This window comes from Diplotaxodon limnothrissa, linkage group LG12, assembly GCF_057381915.1.
Source record: "Diplotaxodon limnothrissa isolate DT_005_m linkage group LG12, D_limnothrissa_male_GT1.1, whole genome shotgun sequence".
Lineage (NCBI taxonomy): Eukaryota > Metazoa > Chordata > Actinopteri > Cichliformes > Cichlidae > Diplotaxodon > Diplotaxodon limnothrissa.
The window spans coordinates 37,599,409-37,615,630 of record NC_140607.1 but is presented as its reverse complement, the minus strand read 5'-3'; the positions used below and the strand labels follow the sequence as shown (position 1 = coordinate 37,615,630).

At 41.1% G+C, this 16,222-nt stretch overlaps 1 protein-coding gene across 2 annotated transcripts in view; it reads right to left on the bottom strand.

Moving 5' to 3' along the window:
* Window positions 1-577: 577 nt before the first annotated feature.
* The window catches only part of slc4a4a (solute carrier family 4 member 4a), a 55,978-nt gene continuing 40,333 nt past the window's right edge, over window positions 578-16,222 (bottom strand). For both annotated transcript variants that reach the window (XM_085366923.1, XM_085366922.1), the window contains 9 exons: window positions 16,062-16,175; window positions 15,528-15,689; window positions 13,799-13,977; window positions 12,101-12,173; window positions 10,251-10,319; window positions 9,352-9,525; window positions 8,006-8,167; window positions 6,076-6,155; window positions 578-847 (listed from right to left, as the gene is read on the bottom strand). In XM_085366923.1, coding sequence (XP_085223049.1) covers window positions 739-847; window positions 6,076-6,155; window positions 8,006-8,167; window positions 9,352-9,525; window positions 10,251-10,319; window positions 12,101-12,173; window positions 13,799-13,977; window positions 15,528-15,689; window positions 16,062-16,175 — 1,122 coding nt within the window. In that variant the 3' untranslated portion in view covers window positions 578-738. The remainder of the gene's footprint in view (window positions 848-6,075; window positions 6,156-8,005; window positions 8,168-9,351; window positions 9,526-10,250; window positions 10,320-12,100; window positions 12,174-13,798; window positions 13,978-15,527; window positions 15,690-16,061; window positions 16,176-16,222) is intronic.

Genomic DNA, 16,222 nt, shown 5'->3' with positions numbered 1-16,222 from the left:
ACACACAATACAATCTTTTTTTTAAAGCAAAACAAAAGAAGAAAATGATTTAAATTAAACGAGTAACAAAAGCAAAAGAGTAAAAGATTCAGAAAACTAGAAACTGAAGCAAGTAAAACTGCATCACAAAGTGAGAATAAAAATATTTTCCTCATCTGCACATACAAATGTGCATTGTTAATCTGCTATTAATTTACTTAAATATCTACTGTATTTCCTTCACAAGCTATGATCATAGAGTGAATCTGTGTGAATCATTTCTACAAGAGGACAGAGAGAAAATATCAAAACCCCATCAAAAGTCAACACATTGCAATCATTCATGATAAGCACTGAATCTAAAACAAGAGGTAGAGCTATAAAAACATGATTTTCCTGCTACAGGAAAATGTTATTAGAATAATTCGGTTTATATAAAAACTCAGACAGATGATATTTGTATATGTTTATATAAAAAGAGCAGGTCCATGCGTGGTCAGAGTGAGCTGCAGCCTCGGTCGGTGATGCGTAGGAGGAGTTGCATAGAAGAATATTCAGGGGTTACCTTTGTAAGCAAAGACTAGCTGTGGAGCTGTGAGAGAAACGTGGTGAGGAAAGACCATATAGCATGCAGCGTAATGCTTCTTCTAAAGCGTGCCACTCTTCACAACAAAGTCTTGAAGTCATGAAGGAGATCGGAGTTAAAAGAATCACCGAAGGTCAGTAAAAAGAAAAGTTGTGCTGCAGGTTGGTGGAGATCTACAGAGATGTTTCGGATCCTCTGCTCTTCCAGTAGAAAGTGTTATCATCGTCTGGGTCCATGTCTATTCTAATCTGAGGCACAGACTTCAGCGGACTCATCTCAGGACTGAAACACAAAAATAAAATATTTTAAGTACATGTGTGCAGACGTAGTGCGTCGACTATATCATCTAGGTGTTCGGGGTCGATTAGATGAAGCTTCAGCAGACTCGCCTGCTGCATCACTTTTCACTTCAGTTTTTAGGGTGTCTTTAAATTCAGCTCTTTCTTTTCTTTGAAACAACGCAGCATCCTTCTGTTCCTAACACATCATCCTGTCCTTATCAGTATTCAGTAGATATCCAGGAGGATTTCAAAGTTTTCCTGTAATTTTTTGGGAGCAGAGTAAATATGACAAAGATCTGATAGATGCCCACCAAAAAAATCATGCTCACATCTCAAAGGTTGTACCCGGTGATTATTTGGCATTGTTGCTTATCTTGGTTACTAGTTTATGTTTAGCTGACTTAACATCTCACCTCTAGGTCACTTTATTGTGGTATTTCACTAATACCTCAGTATAGATCTGATGTTTCCTGAGGTCGTCTGAGCTCAAAACAATTTGCCTTCAGTCTTAGTGGGACAGGATTACTTTAACAGCAGGGTCAGCGTAACGTCATTACTACAATAGATACCCAGGAACGATGCCAGTGATAATAATGAGCATGTAACTATTAAAATGCCTAAAATGTTTTAAAGTAAAATGACATCAAAAAGCACCCAGCTAATTAACCCTAAAAGAAAACAACATGTGACTGAAGAGCACTGCGGCTGTGGCTGCGGACCAATTATGTCACTGGTTGTGGTTTGTTGACATCGCAGATGTCCTGTAATCGCAGCTGCTTTTCACACATTGTGGTAACAGTGCTGATGGAAGAGGATTAGTGGGACGACTGTGGGGCAGATGGGGTGATGGGAAGGCAGCTTGACCCTGCATGTGCTCACAATGCGCAGATCCTGGTCATTGTGAGAAGTTGCGGACATGATGGAAAAACATAATCTCTCTTAAGCAGCATAATCTTTGCTATAAATATTTGCACACCAGCAGTTCCTGTCATGCCTTTTTAAGACCGATTGTCTCCTTAAAGCTCTTATCAGTGGAACACAGTGTGCATTTATCATGCAGTATAGACTTACAACATCCACACAGCAGATTGATCTGTGTTCCTAAATACACAAAAACACTACAAAATGGCCTAAGATGCAGCTTTAGATACTAATCTCTTACAAGTCACAGGCAAATTTAAGACGAACCAGTTTAGCTGTTATTCAGCTGGTTGCTTTTGATAATCCTGCAGGTTATGTTCCTGCAGACGTTCAATGAAGTTCAACATAGTCAGACTTTGTTAGCATTAGCTGGCTCGATAAAACCTTAAATCCCAGTCAGAGATGATGGATGTCACAAAGGTGGTTATCAACTTTGTCTGCATGAGAGAAACTGTCGTGAACTGGCTGTGAAAGGACGCAAATGCAGATAACATATAACACAGCGTTATTAAGTAAATGGAAATACAAAACAACAGTGGGAAATGATAAGAACTAAACACATGTGGAGGCAAACAGAATGACACACAACCATGAGGGAGAACGCGACACTGGACAGAGGGAAACACGGGGCTTAAATACACAATAGGATGATGAGGGAACAGGAAACACATGGGGAACACAGCGGAGACAAATTAGACACGAGGAAGCAAAACGAAACACACTGAACATGGAACGCAAGACTTTCACAATAAAACAGGAAACGAACGCAAGACTGACACTGGAGTGGAGAAAAGGCAGATGAGAGGGAGCGAGGGAACACGAGGGAACACGAGGGGAACATGGATAAACATGGTAGACAGGGGAACATGCAACGAAACATAAGGAGCGAAACAAGACACAAGGACTCACAAACGGATATAAACAGAGACACAGAGAGCTAAACAGGGAATATAGGAAACTCAAAACAGCACTAGGACTACTAATGAACCAGAACATAAACCATACTACAAAATATTAACTAACTCAAAATGCTGGGTTAAAAGGACCCAGAACCACGACACAGACGTTGCAGACATTTTGTAAATGTTTCGATTTGATCGTAACAAGCACGAGTGAAAAAGTAACTCAGGCTCATATATTTTACCACTCGTTGTGGTGGTGCTGCACATTACAGCTCTCAATCTTTAACTTGTTTAAACATTTGATGTTATTCAGTGTGTGACGAACGCGGCCGTGACTCTGGCAGACGAGCTGAACACTTTCTATGCTCGCTTCGAGGCTGCAGCTAAGGTCTCCAACAATGCTAGTGTTAGTGGCGCTAACGGCTGCAGACAGGAAGATACTGCCAGCACCGGAAACGTGCTCGTCATCTCCGAGCATGAAGTAAGGAGAGCCTTCAAAAGAGTGAACACCAGGAAAGCAGCAGGACCAGACGGCATCCCAGGTCGTATCCTAAGAGACTGCGCATACCAGCTAGCTCCTGTGTTCACTGAGATATTCAACATCTCTTTATCTCAGTCGGTGATCCCCACATGCTTCAAAGAGTCCATCATTGTTCCTGTCCCGAAGAAACCCCACCCTGCTTCTCTCAATGACTATCGCCCTGTAGCCCTCACCTCAGTAGTGATGAAGTGCTTTGAACGCCTGGTCAGAGACTTCATCATTTCTTCACTACCAGACACACTGGACCCACTACAGTTCGCTTACCGTCCAAATCGTTCCACAGACGATGCCATCTCTCATCTCCTCCACACATCACTCACTCACTTGGACACTAGAAGGGGGAATTATGTTAAAATGCTCTTCATAGACTACAGCTCTGCATTTAACACCATAATTCCCTCCACACTCACCACCAAGCTGGAGCATCTGGGACTCAGCTCATCTATGTGTCAGTGGATCTCCAACTTCCTAACTGGCAGACCACAGGCAGTAAGGATGGGCGGACATGTCTCAGCCTCCACCACTCTCAGCACTGGAGCCCCCCAGGGGTGTGTTCTGAGCCCCCTGCTGTACTCTTTGTACACATATGACTGTGTGGCCACTACCAGCTCCACCACCATCATCAAGTTTGCTGACGACACCGTCGTGGTGGGCCTGATCTCTGATAACAACGAGACGGCCTACCTGAAGGAGATTAGGAATCTGGAGAACTGGTGCCAGAGGAACAACCTCCTTCTAAACGTCAGTAAGACAAAGGAGCTGATAGTGGACTTCAGCACTAAGCAGGAGAGGAACTACCAGACCCCCGTCATCAACGAGTGCCCAGTGGAGAGAGTGGACAGCTTCAAATACCTCGGAGTTCACATCACGCAGGACCTGTCATGGTCCTGTCACATCAACACCGTGGTGAAAAAGGCCCGACAGCGTCTCTACCACCTCAGACGCTTGAGAGACTTCCAACTGCCCTCCAAGGTGCTCAGGAACTTTTACTCGTGCACCATAGAGAGCATCCTGGCGGGAAACATCTTAACCTGGTTCGGGAACAGCACCATGCAGGACAGACGAGCTCTACAGAGGGTTGTGCGGTCAGCTGAGCGCACCATCCGCTCCGAGCTCCCTGACCTGCACTCAATCTACAGCAGGCGGTGCTGGACCAAGGCCAGGAAGATGGTGAAGGACCTCAGCCATCCCAACAACAGACTGTTCTCTCTGTTGAGGTCAGGAAAGCGATTCCGCTCCCTGAAGACCAACACAGAGAGACTGAGGAGGAGCTTCTTCCCGCAGGCGATACGGTCTCTCAATCACACCACCACACAGTACTGACCCACACATACAGTTCTTACACACACTGGACTTTCTGGACTTTGGTTTTGCACACATTGTTTTTTTGCACAACACTGGTCACTATATTCTTCATTTCCGGTTAATACTTGTACAGCTACTGTCATTGTGTATATATTTATTTATATTTAGATTTCTTCATACATTCTTATATAGTTCTATATTGTGTATTTTGTTGTACAGTTATTTTATTTTCAACTTTAATTTATATATTTTATCTTATTCCTTCCCAGTTAAATTTACCCTTCATTCTAATTTGTGTTGTACAGTTATTTCATTTTTAACCTTAATTTATATTTTATTCCTTCCTAGTTAAATTTACCCTTTTTAATTTTTCATATTTATTTCCTATCTTATTCATAGCCTTTTCCTTTTTTGTTTTCTTTAGGTCACGAGCAGTTGTCCAAGCATTTCACTACATATCGTACTGTGTATGACTGTGTACGTGACAAATAAAATTTGAATTTGAAAAAATTTGAAATTTGATGTCTGACGCTTTCCCATAAAGATGGGAAAATTAGTGAAACACACTTTGTTGTTTTATATACTTTTTGCATTGCTACGGCACAGAAACTAAATCACACAAACGGGAAAGTGTGGAAAACTTACATATGACTTTAACTAAAACTCATACAAACAGATGAGTCTCCATGAGACTGAAAATATGGGCTAATTTTGCTTCCAAGTACACCCGTCGGGTCTGAATGCTATAGTTTGGGGCCATAATTATTATGTAGCTTTAATCCTATGCATATTTGCTGAAAATAATAAAGTATTATCTGTGATAATGCAGATTCTGGAGGCATCATTGGCCATTAGAAAGCACTTTGGGTGCAAGTTGCAGCCGAGCATGGAAGATTTCAGTTTGCTGTCTTTCAAAAGGCTTAACAGTTACGTGGCAGCTTAGGTTAGCCAGCATCTACAGATGTCAGTTAATTTGAGTAAAACACAGACTAAGTCACAAAATGTGTTTAGGACAAACTTTATTTATCTCTAAAGCTGTGGAAAAGTAAACCAAAAACAAAATAAAATATTAGCTCACTAAAAAAGAAAAAGTCTCACTGAAGCAGCTCCTTTGTTTTACTGAAGGAAATAAAATAGAGAAAAAACTCTTTTGTGAACATAGCAGAAAAAAAGCACAGCAAAAAACTAGTATTCAGAAGCCTTTCACTTTTTAGCATACAGCATGCAAACAGCATGACGGGGCAGACAGACGAGCTGGCATATGGCGCCCAGCGCTTTGCTTCCCCTTGAGGAAAATACAGTTTAGCCATAGGTAAGCTAATTAGCCTAACTGACCTTTAAAGTTCAGGCTAGCATTACGCGTGGGGATAGTTAGCGTGCCTTCTGACCTTTTGCCATCTCTGATGCCACTGTCTTTATTAAATGCAAAAGGAAATTGGTGGAGGTTGTTTTGTTTCGTTGCCATTTTGTTTAGTCTGGCAGGTGAGCTGCACTGTGACAGTCTGTGGCTCTCAGCTTCCCGTCTGTACACACTCTGATATCCACACACACACATCTCACCTGGACAAGTAGTTGGCCTGGTAGAAGCGAAGCTGCTCAGCACGATGTGTGTCGTTCAAGGAATGATGAGGACTTGTCTCCTACGAAAAAACCCCAAAGAAAACAGCCATTAGCTCACAGATATCCATGTAACTTGTTAGATAGCCTCTGACACACTTTAATGTTTGACATCCTGTGTGTGTCATAGCATCTGTAAGAGCAAAGCAGCGGGTAAAACCAGGAACACAGTGTGGATCAAAGATACTGTAATGAATACATATAGAAACCAGTCAGTTCATTTAATGTTGTAAACAGGCATTTGTTCTAGTATCAAAGGACCAGTGTGTGATACTGGGGTCATTTATTTTTCCCCATCCAGCGTGTATCATACTTTTATCTGCTTCAACAGAGTCTTTAAAGGTTGTTCTAGTATATTTCTACACCAGCCCAGACAAAGCTCAGGAGAGGGTCTGCTGTGTTGTATTCTATTTGATTTTATTAGGTGAAGTGATCCTAAAACATATAATAATCAACACCCTCTGAAAAGCAGGGCCAATCAGTTAGTTCCAACCTCCAATAAATGTAATTAAGTCTACACACTAGTCCTTCAGCAAACACACATTAGTTATATATTAAGGCAAAAGTTAGAATTCAAGAAGACTTTTGTACATAAAACTAAAGTTACTGTTAAATATGTTTAAACAGGCAGGATCCACAAAGTCAGACTTAACAGCACGTAACTGAAAATGGAAACTGATGGGGGGAAAGAAGTTAATTGAGCAGGACGAGGTAGAAAGCGAGCAGCTTTCATGCATGTTTGAAAGGAAGTAAGCACAAAGAACGGCAAAGAAGTGAAGCAAATTTAAATATCATGCAGTTACAGACAAAAAGGCACCACATCTTCACTAAGTACAGCAAGTTAGGCAGGCGCAAGAAGTAGTTTTCTCCGGTGCTGCAGGTAGTTACTCACTGTCAGAAGCCTTATCACTTAAGAAGGGCTCCTGTTCCATCATGTCCATGGGGATTTTAATGCTGGGAATATTCTCATTGTAAGGAAAGTCAGACTGTTGGAGAGAGGAAACATCATCATTGGAAACTTTCTTTTTTCTCTTCACCGGCTTGTTTCCAGCCATATCCAGTTCAGAGCTACAAGAAAATCAGTCATGAGTGAATAATTCAGAGCAGCCTGCCAGAGGGTCCAACTGGGCCCACTGCACATCTCTGCAAAGTGTAGAAATTGGAGCAAAGTCATTCATTATATTTTGAATGCAGCACGACGATGGCGTTAACACACAGGAGTAAAAATATGTGGAAATTTTAACTTGTTTTTAAACTCATTTAGACATAAAATAATATTGTCTAGTTTTTAAAACCAATGTATATGAAGTTTTGTACTTTTTAATGCCCACTGTGATTGTAAATCATAATGTAAATGTCCAGCAAACTCACTGAGGGTGGAAAAACACGGATGCGTCACAGACTCATCTGTTTTTAAAGCGATAGTTCATTAAATGTATTCAAAAGAAAGGGGTGTGGCTGTTTTTCACCTCATTTACTATGCAATCATACAGACTGGGCTGCAGGAGACTCGTTAACTGTTAGTTAACGATAACTGTGCTGAGGTGCACTGTTTAGCCTTTAGTCAAAACTCTTGCAATAAGATCTCTCTCTGTGCTGCAAATATCTAAAAATGCAAAGTGCTTGAATAAAACCCACGGCGTTCTCCGGTCTACACGGTGAAGGTATGATTTCAGCATATGTCGCCTCTTAAACATTCTCATGTTCATTAACTGGAAGAACTACAACCTAAAAATGAAAGAAATGTGCATAAACTCCGAGTTAGGATGAGCCGCTGTAACAGAAAACAAACAAAAAGAGTTAAGAATGAAGAATCTCAAATAAACCTAAGAGTGAGTTAGAAATGTAAGAGATGAACATATCCCAAACTTACGTCGTCAGCGTCGCTGTCTATGCTGCCACGTTTCCTCTTTTTCTTCTTATCATCCTCTTTCTTCTTCTTGTCCTTCTCTGGGATGACATCATCCAGGAAACTGAGGTCATGCTGAGAGAACAGGTAATCCATCCCCTTTCTGACAGCGACCAGAGCGAGGATCTGATTTTGAGATCATTCGTTGACAGAAAGACGTCAGCGTTAATTCTATCGATATTTCTTTTTTAAACATGAGCTGAAATCGACGTAATTTGTAAAATAAAATAATACATTAACCCACATTAACACGTCAAACCTGATTATTTCACTTTGATTCTGAAAAGTACAACAAACTTTATCGTTCAATGAAGTTTATAACAACATCCTGCAATATAACTGTTACATGAAGTACTGGGATGATCTCTGCTGATTTATCACCCAGATAAACTCAAGTCTACGTACACAAAACAAACTTTCGAGAAACGGTTTGAACTTGAACTGAAAATGCATTTCTGGTCACAGCCTCTTTAATTCTGCTTTGGTGAGTGTAATGCTGAACATAGTGCCTGCTTAGCTTTAAAACAGCACAAACTCTCTGTTAATGAACTTTCCATTTAAACTGTAAAAATGTGTCCTGATATGAAACTTTCGTCACGCCATTATGAATCTGCCCAATACCTATGTACCTAGATCAGAGTCCTTCTGCTGCTGATGCCTGTGATATGACTCTTACAATAATACTAAAAGGTGTTAGTATTACTCACTAATCCCACAAGGTTGATTCTGTTCATCTGGACGTTTTCAATGGGAGAAACGTTTCTCATAAACAGCACATTTGCACAATGACTGAAACCAGCACCACTGAATGAACAAAGTTCTGTGAGGTCAGTTCTTTGATCGTTAATATGTTAACTGTCATGACCACTGATCAAAGCCCACGGAGCATTGATCAAAGAATCGGGGAATGACTGCAATCACAGCATTGTAAGATGGTGACAGATGGACCCTTAGGCCCCCTCCTCCATTCAGAGATGATCTTTCCCTTTTCACGTAAATGGCCTCCTTGACTCCGCCCTCAAACCAGCGTTCCTCCCTGTCCAGGATGTTACATCCTCATCATTGAAAGAGTGTCCACTGGCCTGTAGGCGTAAACAGACTGCAGAGTCCTGGCCTGACGAGGTGGCTCTTCTGTGACAAAATGTTTCTCACACTGAAAACGTCCAGATGAACAGAATCAACCTTTTGGGATCCACTTACCTGGGTGATTGAGCGTGCGTCAAGACATTACTCACTAATATTAATTAAAACTATACATTCTAGGATGCTGCAAACTTAATTAGCAGCATCTCAATAAAAAGATGTCTCACCATGACAGGGAAGACGATGGCAGCCACGGTGGACTTGAGGATCCAGAGCAGAGCCAAGCAAAGGATTTGCATAAAAGTGAAGAGGTGGACCTTCCGGAGAGGAACGTGTCGCAGGTAAACCAGGTCCGGCTGGTGCTTCGCCGGCATTAGAAGCAGCTTAAGACGATCCATGAACTACAGAGAGACCGTGGTACCAATTAATATGACAGAGCTTCAGTAACCATCACTGCTTTTCACTGCAACTAAAGTAAAGGAAACTATGCAAGTCCTTATTCTGAGACTTTTACTGATATCGGCTGCCGAAGGTACCCAGGCATCATCTGCAGCATGTTTGGATTTTTTATGTTTAAGCGTGAAGATTCAGCCAATCATTTCCAGCTGGTATCCTTAAATTTACAGCATAATGCAGTTTATCCTACACAAGTGCTGAGTGACTACCTCAAAGGGGGGAGAAAGCAGCAAGGCAGCTTGAGTTTCTCTGACTCTGAGCACATCTGTCTGTGCTGATGCACAGATGGTCTTCTATCCAAAGAGCCTCTGCACCTATGGTGTCACAGGCTTGCTTCTCTAACATGAAGGAAACCAGAACAAACATGCAGCAGCTCTGACGCAACAAGCATAACATTACATGTGCTACTTCAAAGCTGGACCATCCTCCACGCTCCCCTTGCCAACTCAGCGCTTCCTGTGTCTGTTTTTACCATTTAACCGTCCATTTCTTAAAAGGAAATGATGGTTAAACAACTGGGTTATATCCCCCCCCCCCCCGACTAGTCTAATTTGTGGAAATATGGTAATTGTAGTTGTTTTTTTGTTGCTGCTGTTTTGTTTTTTCAGATCAGTTTCTCTTTAGTCAAATTTTTTCTGTGGCTTGTTTTTTTTAAAAATTAAAATGATACCTGCACTCCATTGAGAGAAGCGACCCCCATGTACAAGAAGACTCCATACAGCACAGGCATGGGGATGAACTAGGTAAAGGGGAAAAGAAGAATGCACATCACAGATGATACTTAGATCCTGGTTTGTTAGGAAACACAGAATATGTAAAGGTTAGTGAGCAAAATGAAACCACTGAAACTTGTCTGATTTGTTCTGAATTCGAGGAGTCGCCTATGAGTTGTGTAGTGCTCTCAAAGATTCCCACAACAGCGTGTGGACTGTTGTGCATCACAGCTCCAAAAAGAGAAGTCGTATTACTCCACAGCTGTCGACAGTCGCAGGAAAGAAGAGCAGCTGAATATCATTTAAAAGTCTGAAATTACTTACTGTGCTGCAAAGGGAACCAATGACAGCTTTTTGAACCCAGCTTTCAGAGGTTGAATTTAAAATATGAGGTGAGAATAAGTATATCTAATCTTTGTAATCTAATGATAGATTGGCTGATTTGTATAAATCGAGGGAAAGCTGCATATAAAACTCTCTCAAGGAACTTGGCACGTGTTCGGCATGCAAAAGTCTTTGAGTTATAAAGTTTGTGAACATTTATGAAAGTTTGTGAGAGAGTCTGGCCTCTCGGTGGCCGAAGATCAAAGTTAATGGCGCTGCTGTAAAACTCACTGAGAGACAACTGACGTCTAGAAGGACTTAAAAAAAATTCCACTGATCTTTGACTTCATCCACATAAGTATTTATTGTGTGTGTGTGTTAACTTAATTTTTATTGTATTGAGCGATCTTCTTTTGCACTGAGATAACTGGACCTCAATGTCATTTTTCAGCGCCTCGTTGCTGCAGGGACGATAAAGATTCTGATTCTGATAAGATAGCAGCTTATCAGTAATCAGTGAGTGTATTTATTATGCAGGTTTATGGGCAGCCTGATAAAGAAATCCTTTTATTCTTTTAAATTTAATTTGACCAATGAAAACTATGTTAAAAAGCAGAGAAGTCCGATTTCATATATGTCCTGGTAACTGAAGAACAGGTTAAATACTACAGATCCTCTTCATAATAATATGACCCACCGGCCATATTAGACAGACTATTACCACTTTATTGTGTCGTTGCATTTTGATGCAGATTTGAAAAGTCACGTAAGAGCAACTGGAATTCAAACACATTAAACTGAAATGGGACATATTAGCTAATCGTGTCTGTGAGGGCTCTCAGTGATCCAGGTCATCGTAGCCTAAGGAGGTTGGAAAGAGGGTCCCAGATGACACCTTGGCTCATGTGATTAGGTAGAGGATCAATAAGGGGTCCATCACCCTGTTGGGGACACTCCCATAGGGCTTAAAATCTGGGGCTCTCCACCAGTTGCTCTTAGAACTGAAGAAGCTTCTCGGATGAAACATCTTTAAGAAACCTAAAGACGTCCAGATGCTTTTCTTTCCAAGCTCCTTAGACATTAGCTGTGTTTTGTTTTTGCATTTTTTGCAGGAGCATAGTGTGAAGCAGCATGACTTTTGCTCAGAGATGGCGATGAAGCCAAGTTACACTGCCTTTATATTGTTTAACTTTGTGCAGTATAACTAAAGAGAGCTTTTTAGCATTTTTGTAAATCACATTTAAGCAGTACTTGCATTGTATGTCTCTAGATCTATTAAAAATGTATTGTTGTTTGTTGATTTCTAGTCAGAGGCTTGAAAATAAATTCAAACTCCTCCCCAGAGCTGTTACCAACATGGTTGCTACGTGGTAAGACCTGCTTCTAGAAGGACATTGATTAAACTCATAAACCGTTTAACTGGCATGTCAAGTTAACAAATCAATCACAAGACAAGAAATAAAATCAATATCTGATTGATTACCTTTAAAACTGGAGCCATAAACACAGACAGCCCTGTGAGGATGAACACGCACACACCCGTGACCCTCTGCTCTCTGCAAAGGACAGAAAAATACATTTTACACAAGAACAAAACTGCAGCGTCTGAGCTGTCTGCTTGCTATAAAGTCATGATCTGAAGCAGCCTGGCAGTCAGTTACCAATTCATAAATTAGTTTAGCCAAGAAAAAGAAAACAGCACCAGTGTTTGCAGAGGGTTCAGAGTTAGTGTGGATGTTCTGGTGTTACGGTTTGTTAGCTCAGCTTACAGCTGACACATCAGGAGGCCGGGGAGGACGTCAGACATGAAAACAATCAAAAGCCCCGTAAAACTAAAATGAACACAAAGGAAGAACCAGGCAAGATGCTGAAAATAAAATATGTTAATACTGCCAATAACACAGCTTAATTTAAATACAGATAATCATTAAAAACCTGAGATGATGAGAAAAAAAAGAACATTTGTTAAAGTTGTCTCACGCTGCCTTTTCTGAAATATTTATTGAGACCAAACACTGAATGAACAATATTGACCAGCTAGGATCAACAAGCCAACAGCAATAAGTGTTTATTGATTATGATTTGAATGATAAGAGTGATCGAGACACTTTGTTCAGAGATCGTGTGCACGTTAAAAAGCACAGACGTAACTTCCAGGTCAGAAAAACGAAGCCAGCGTTGACGTGCCTTAAGCCTGCGTTCTATCTGAAGGCCACCAGATGGCGATAGATGCGGTTGCAAAAAAAGACTTTGGTCCTATAGCAGTCTATGGAAAAACACCTCTCTGCCATGACCTCTGTGAACATGTTGTGACGAGTTTATGGGCTCAGTCACACGTTTGGGGTCATACTGAATAACAAATCAGAGTCTGCTTCATAAATCGTGGTAATAACATGTTTCACAATGGAGCAATACTTGTCAGTTAAAGGTCATTAACAATGAGTATATGGTTTCATATTCAGAGTGATCGGCTAAAGAAATCTGAGGCTTCAAACTGCCTCCCTGATCAGCGGCCACAGCTGCAACATCTGTCATTGAGTCCTTCAACATGAATCTACTAGAAGTAGGCAGGGGTGTCTTTAGCTGCTTATTTGCTAATCAGTTAATAAATTTTAAACTAAGACTAATCAGCTAATCTAACAGTCAGAAATCGAAACAAGTGTGGCTAATTTGAGCATTTCTGGCATGAACAGCCTTCTTTCCAGTGCACATGACATATGTGCTAAGAAAATAAAAGAAAAAGTTTAACTCATGAGCCAATTCAACATCTTAGCGTAACTATTTTTGAGGAAGGTTTTTGCTTCTGTGTTCATCACATCTCAAAATGACTCATTGCTGCTGCAACACTCGGGCCATTTGCAGAGCACTTGGTGTTTGAGCAGATCACAGCACGAGTCCTTCTTCATGGACCTTCCAGTTTTAACCACAGCCCTTCATCTGAAAGCACTTAATTCCATTTTCAATTTAGTGCATGAAATATCTGAAAGATTATCCATTTACTGCTCTTTGATGCATGTTGACCAAATCTAACCAAGTGATTCTGCCTTCTTCTTCCTGGAATCTCACCTGCAGATCAGATGTAAAAGCCATTCATTTCTCACAGTCAAACTAAAACTGTCATCGGGCTGTATGTGACCACAGTCCAGAAAGGGGGCGTCTTCCTAACAAGCATTGCTCTTACCTCACACCCAGGAACTTTGGCTGCTCTCCGGGAGCCGATGTTTCAGTCTCCATCTTCAAACTGTCGATGTGAGCGATGGAGATGACGGTGGCGGCCACGTACCACGGCAGACCCATGAAGGAGCAAATTGCTAGCAGAACAGCCACCCAAAACAGATCCAGATGGTAACCTGCCCCTTTCTGGTACAGACAAAAACAAGGTCAGAGGTAACGTGTGTGTATGTTCAGGCAGTAAGCAGAGCACAGCTGCAGATACAGGCAGACCTAAAACCCTGCAAACTGCTCATTTATGGTTTGTTTGCAGAATAAGACAGAAGAACCAACGCGATGCTCCATCATTTATTGTTTAAAGGGGCAAATTACCCCGCTGAAAGAATCCTATTGGTCTACTTCAGCAGTTACTGCCTAAAAATAACAGGTAGTACTGTCGTGACATCTCTCTCACCCCTATGAGAAGAATGATGTTTAGCTCCAGTGTGAAAGGATCCAGTGTTCTAGAGCAGGGAGGCCAAACTCATTTTACATCGTGGCCCACTTTGATCTCAGGTGGGCCAGACCAGTGAAACTCGTCTTCATGTCAACATGAAGATGTTTAGATATATTTAATATAAAAAATGTAATTAAATACATCCTGTAATTATAAAACAGTGTTGTTAATTTTTTCATTTTTTTTAACACTGTAAAAATCATCATTTCTATAGCAGATAGTGAAAACACAGGAACTTTCTTGACTGTTTGTCTAATGCTTTTTTACTTTGTTCTTATATGAAGTAGGGATGGACCGATCCGATATTACGTATCGGTATCGGTCCAATACTGACCTAAATTACTGGATCGGATATCGGAGAGAAATAAAAAATGTAATCCGATCCATTAAATATCATGAAAGCACCTCAAAAAACTTGCAACATGGCGTAACTCAGCTCATAACCGTAGCACGTTGGAGCAGTGTGCGTCACCTGATAGAGCGGCTGTGGCGTGCGAGACCTGTCGGTGGTCTGGTTGAGCATTTGGAGCCTCGTTACCAAACTGGTATTTCATCTCCGAGAAAGTGATCCCAGACAGAAGTAAAGCAAGTGTGTAAGTTCATCTCTGAATGTTTGTAAAGCATTCCAGCGTTAAGCATAACAACAGATATATGGAGCGACTGCCTCTCTCCCTCCCTCTCCTGCTGCTACTTCAATCATGAAACTGATCAATGATCAGCTGTCGCGACTTTTTTAATTTGAGTATGAACTTATACAAAATGCAGCAACATACTAAAAAAACACTTTTATTGATTAAAACTATCCAAATTTATGATATCGGTATCAGACATAAAAAAGTGGTATCGTGCCATCTCTAGTATGAAGGGCCATGGGGGAGGTCTTTATCAGTAGGAAAAGCTGTAAAACCTTTGAAAATACAGAGAAAATGTGAAAATTTGTGCCCTTCTTCACATTTTCCAAAGCCGTCCGGTGCACCAGATTGGAATTTTTGGCAGGCCGATTCTGGCCCCCAAGCCTTATGTTTGACACCCCTGTTATAATAGAGGGACTGTAGGTTGTTATGTGAAACACACTAAAAGTTCCATACATCATAAAAGAGAAACCAAATGAAAAAAACCTCTTATGTTTGCACCTTATGAAAAGCTGTTTTTGTTGGATTTATCAGTATTTACGCAGCAACAACGTTCAGCTTTGTAAAGACGCTTCACAAAGCTCATTCTGTCAGAAGGATTTCTGACTTACCTTTAGCTTGTGCTCCTTCCTGTTGACAATCACAGCAGTAATCTGTTGGTCCATAAAGAGCAGGATGGTGACCAGAAGGGCAGGAAGAGCAGACGCCAGATAAACCCACCAGGGGTTTCCTCCAAATGGGGCCACAAACCAGCCTCGGTTTGGACTTGTTGGCTATAAGGAGAGAAGACACACAGAGTCAGTCCATGAGATTTAAATTGTACATATCCTTGCAAAGGCTTCCTGTCCATCAAACATGTTCATTTAAACTCCAGAAAACCTTTTTTTTGTTAACCTGTTTCTGAAACTGTGTTAAGGTTCATTATGTGCACAATTAGAGTGGCTGCTTTTAGTGAAAGATGAACCTGGTACAAAGTGCTACACCACTGTCTGTAGCCGCTTATGCCGACTGGCCATCTTTTACATACAGTCTATGATGATGACTTGCAGGACAATTTAACAAGAGTTTATTGTTGCCTCAGGTTTCATAAAGCCATGCATAACTAATATGGACTTTAATTTCTCTGGGTGGAGGAGGGCACTCACTTTGAATTCACTTGGCACAAGAAGTTTAGGCGTATCAACTCCTACGAGCATATCAACTCCACAGAAGATAAGAATGGCCAAGATGATGGCAAAGTCACTGATGAGTTTTCGCACCTGAATGAAAAGAAAACACAAAGAGACTCTGGAACCTGCTGATCCAC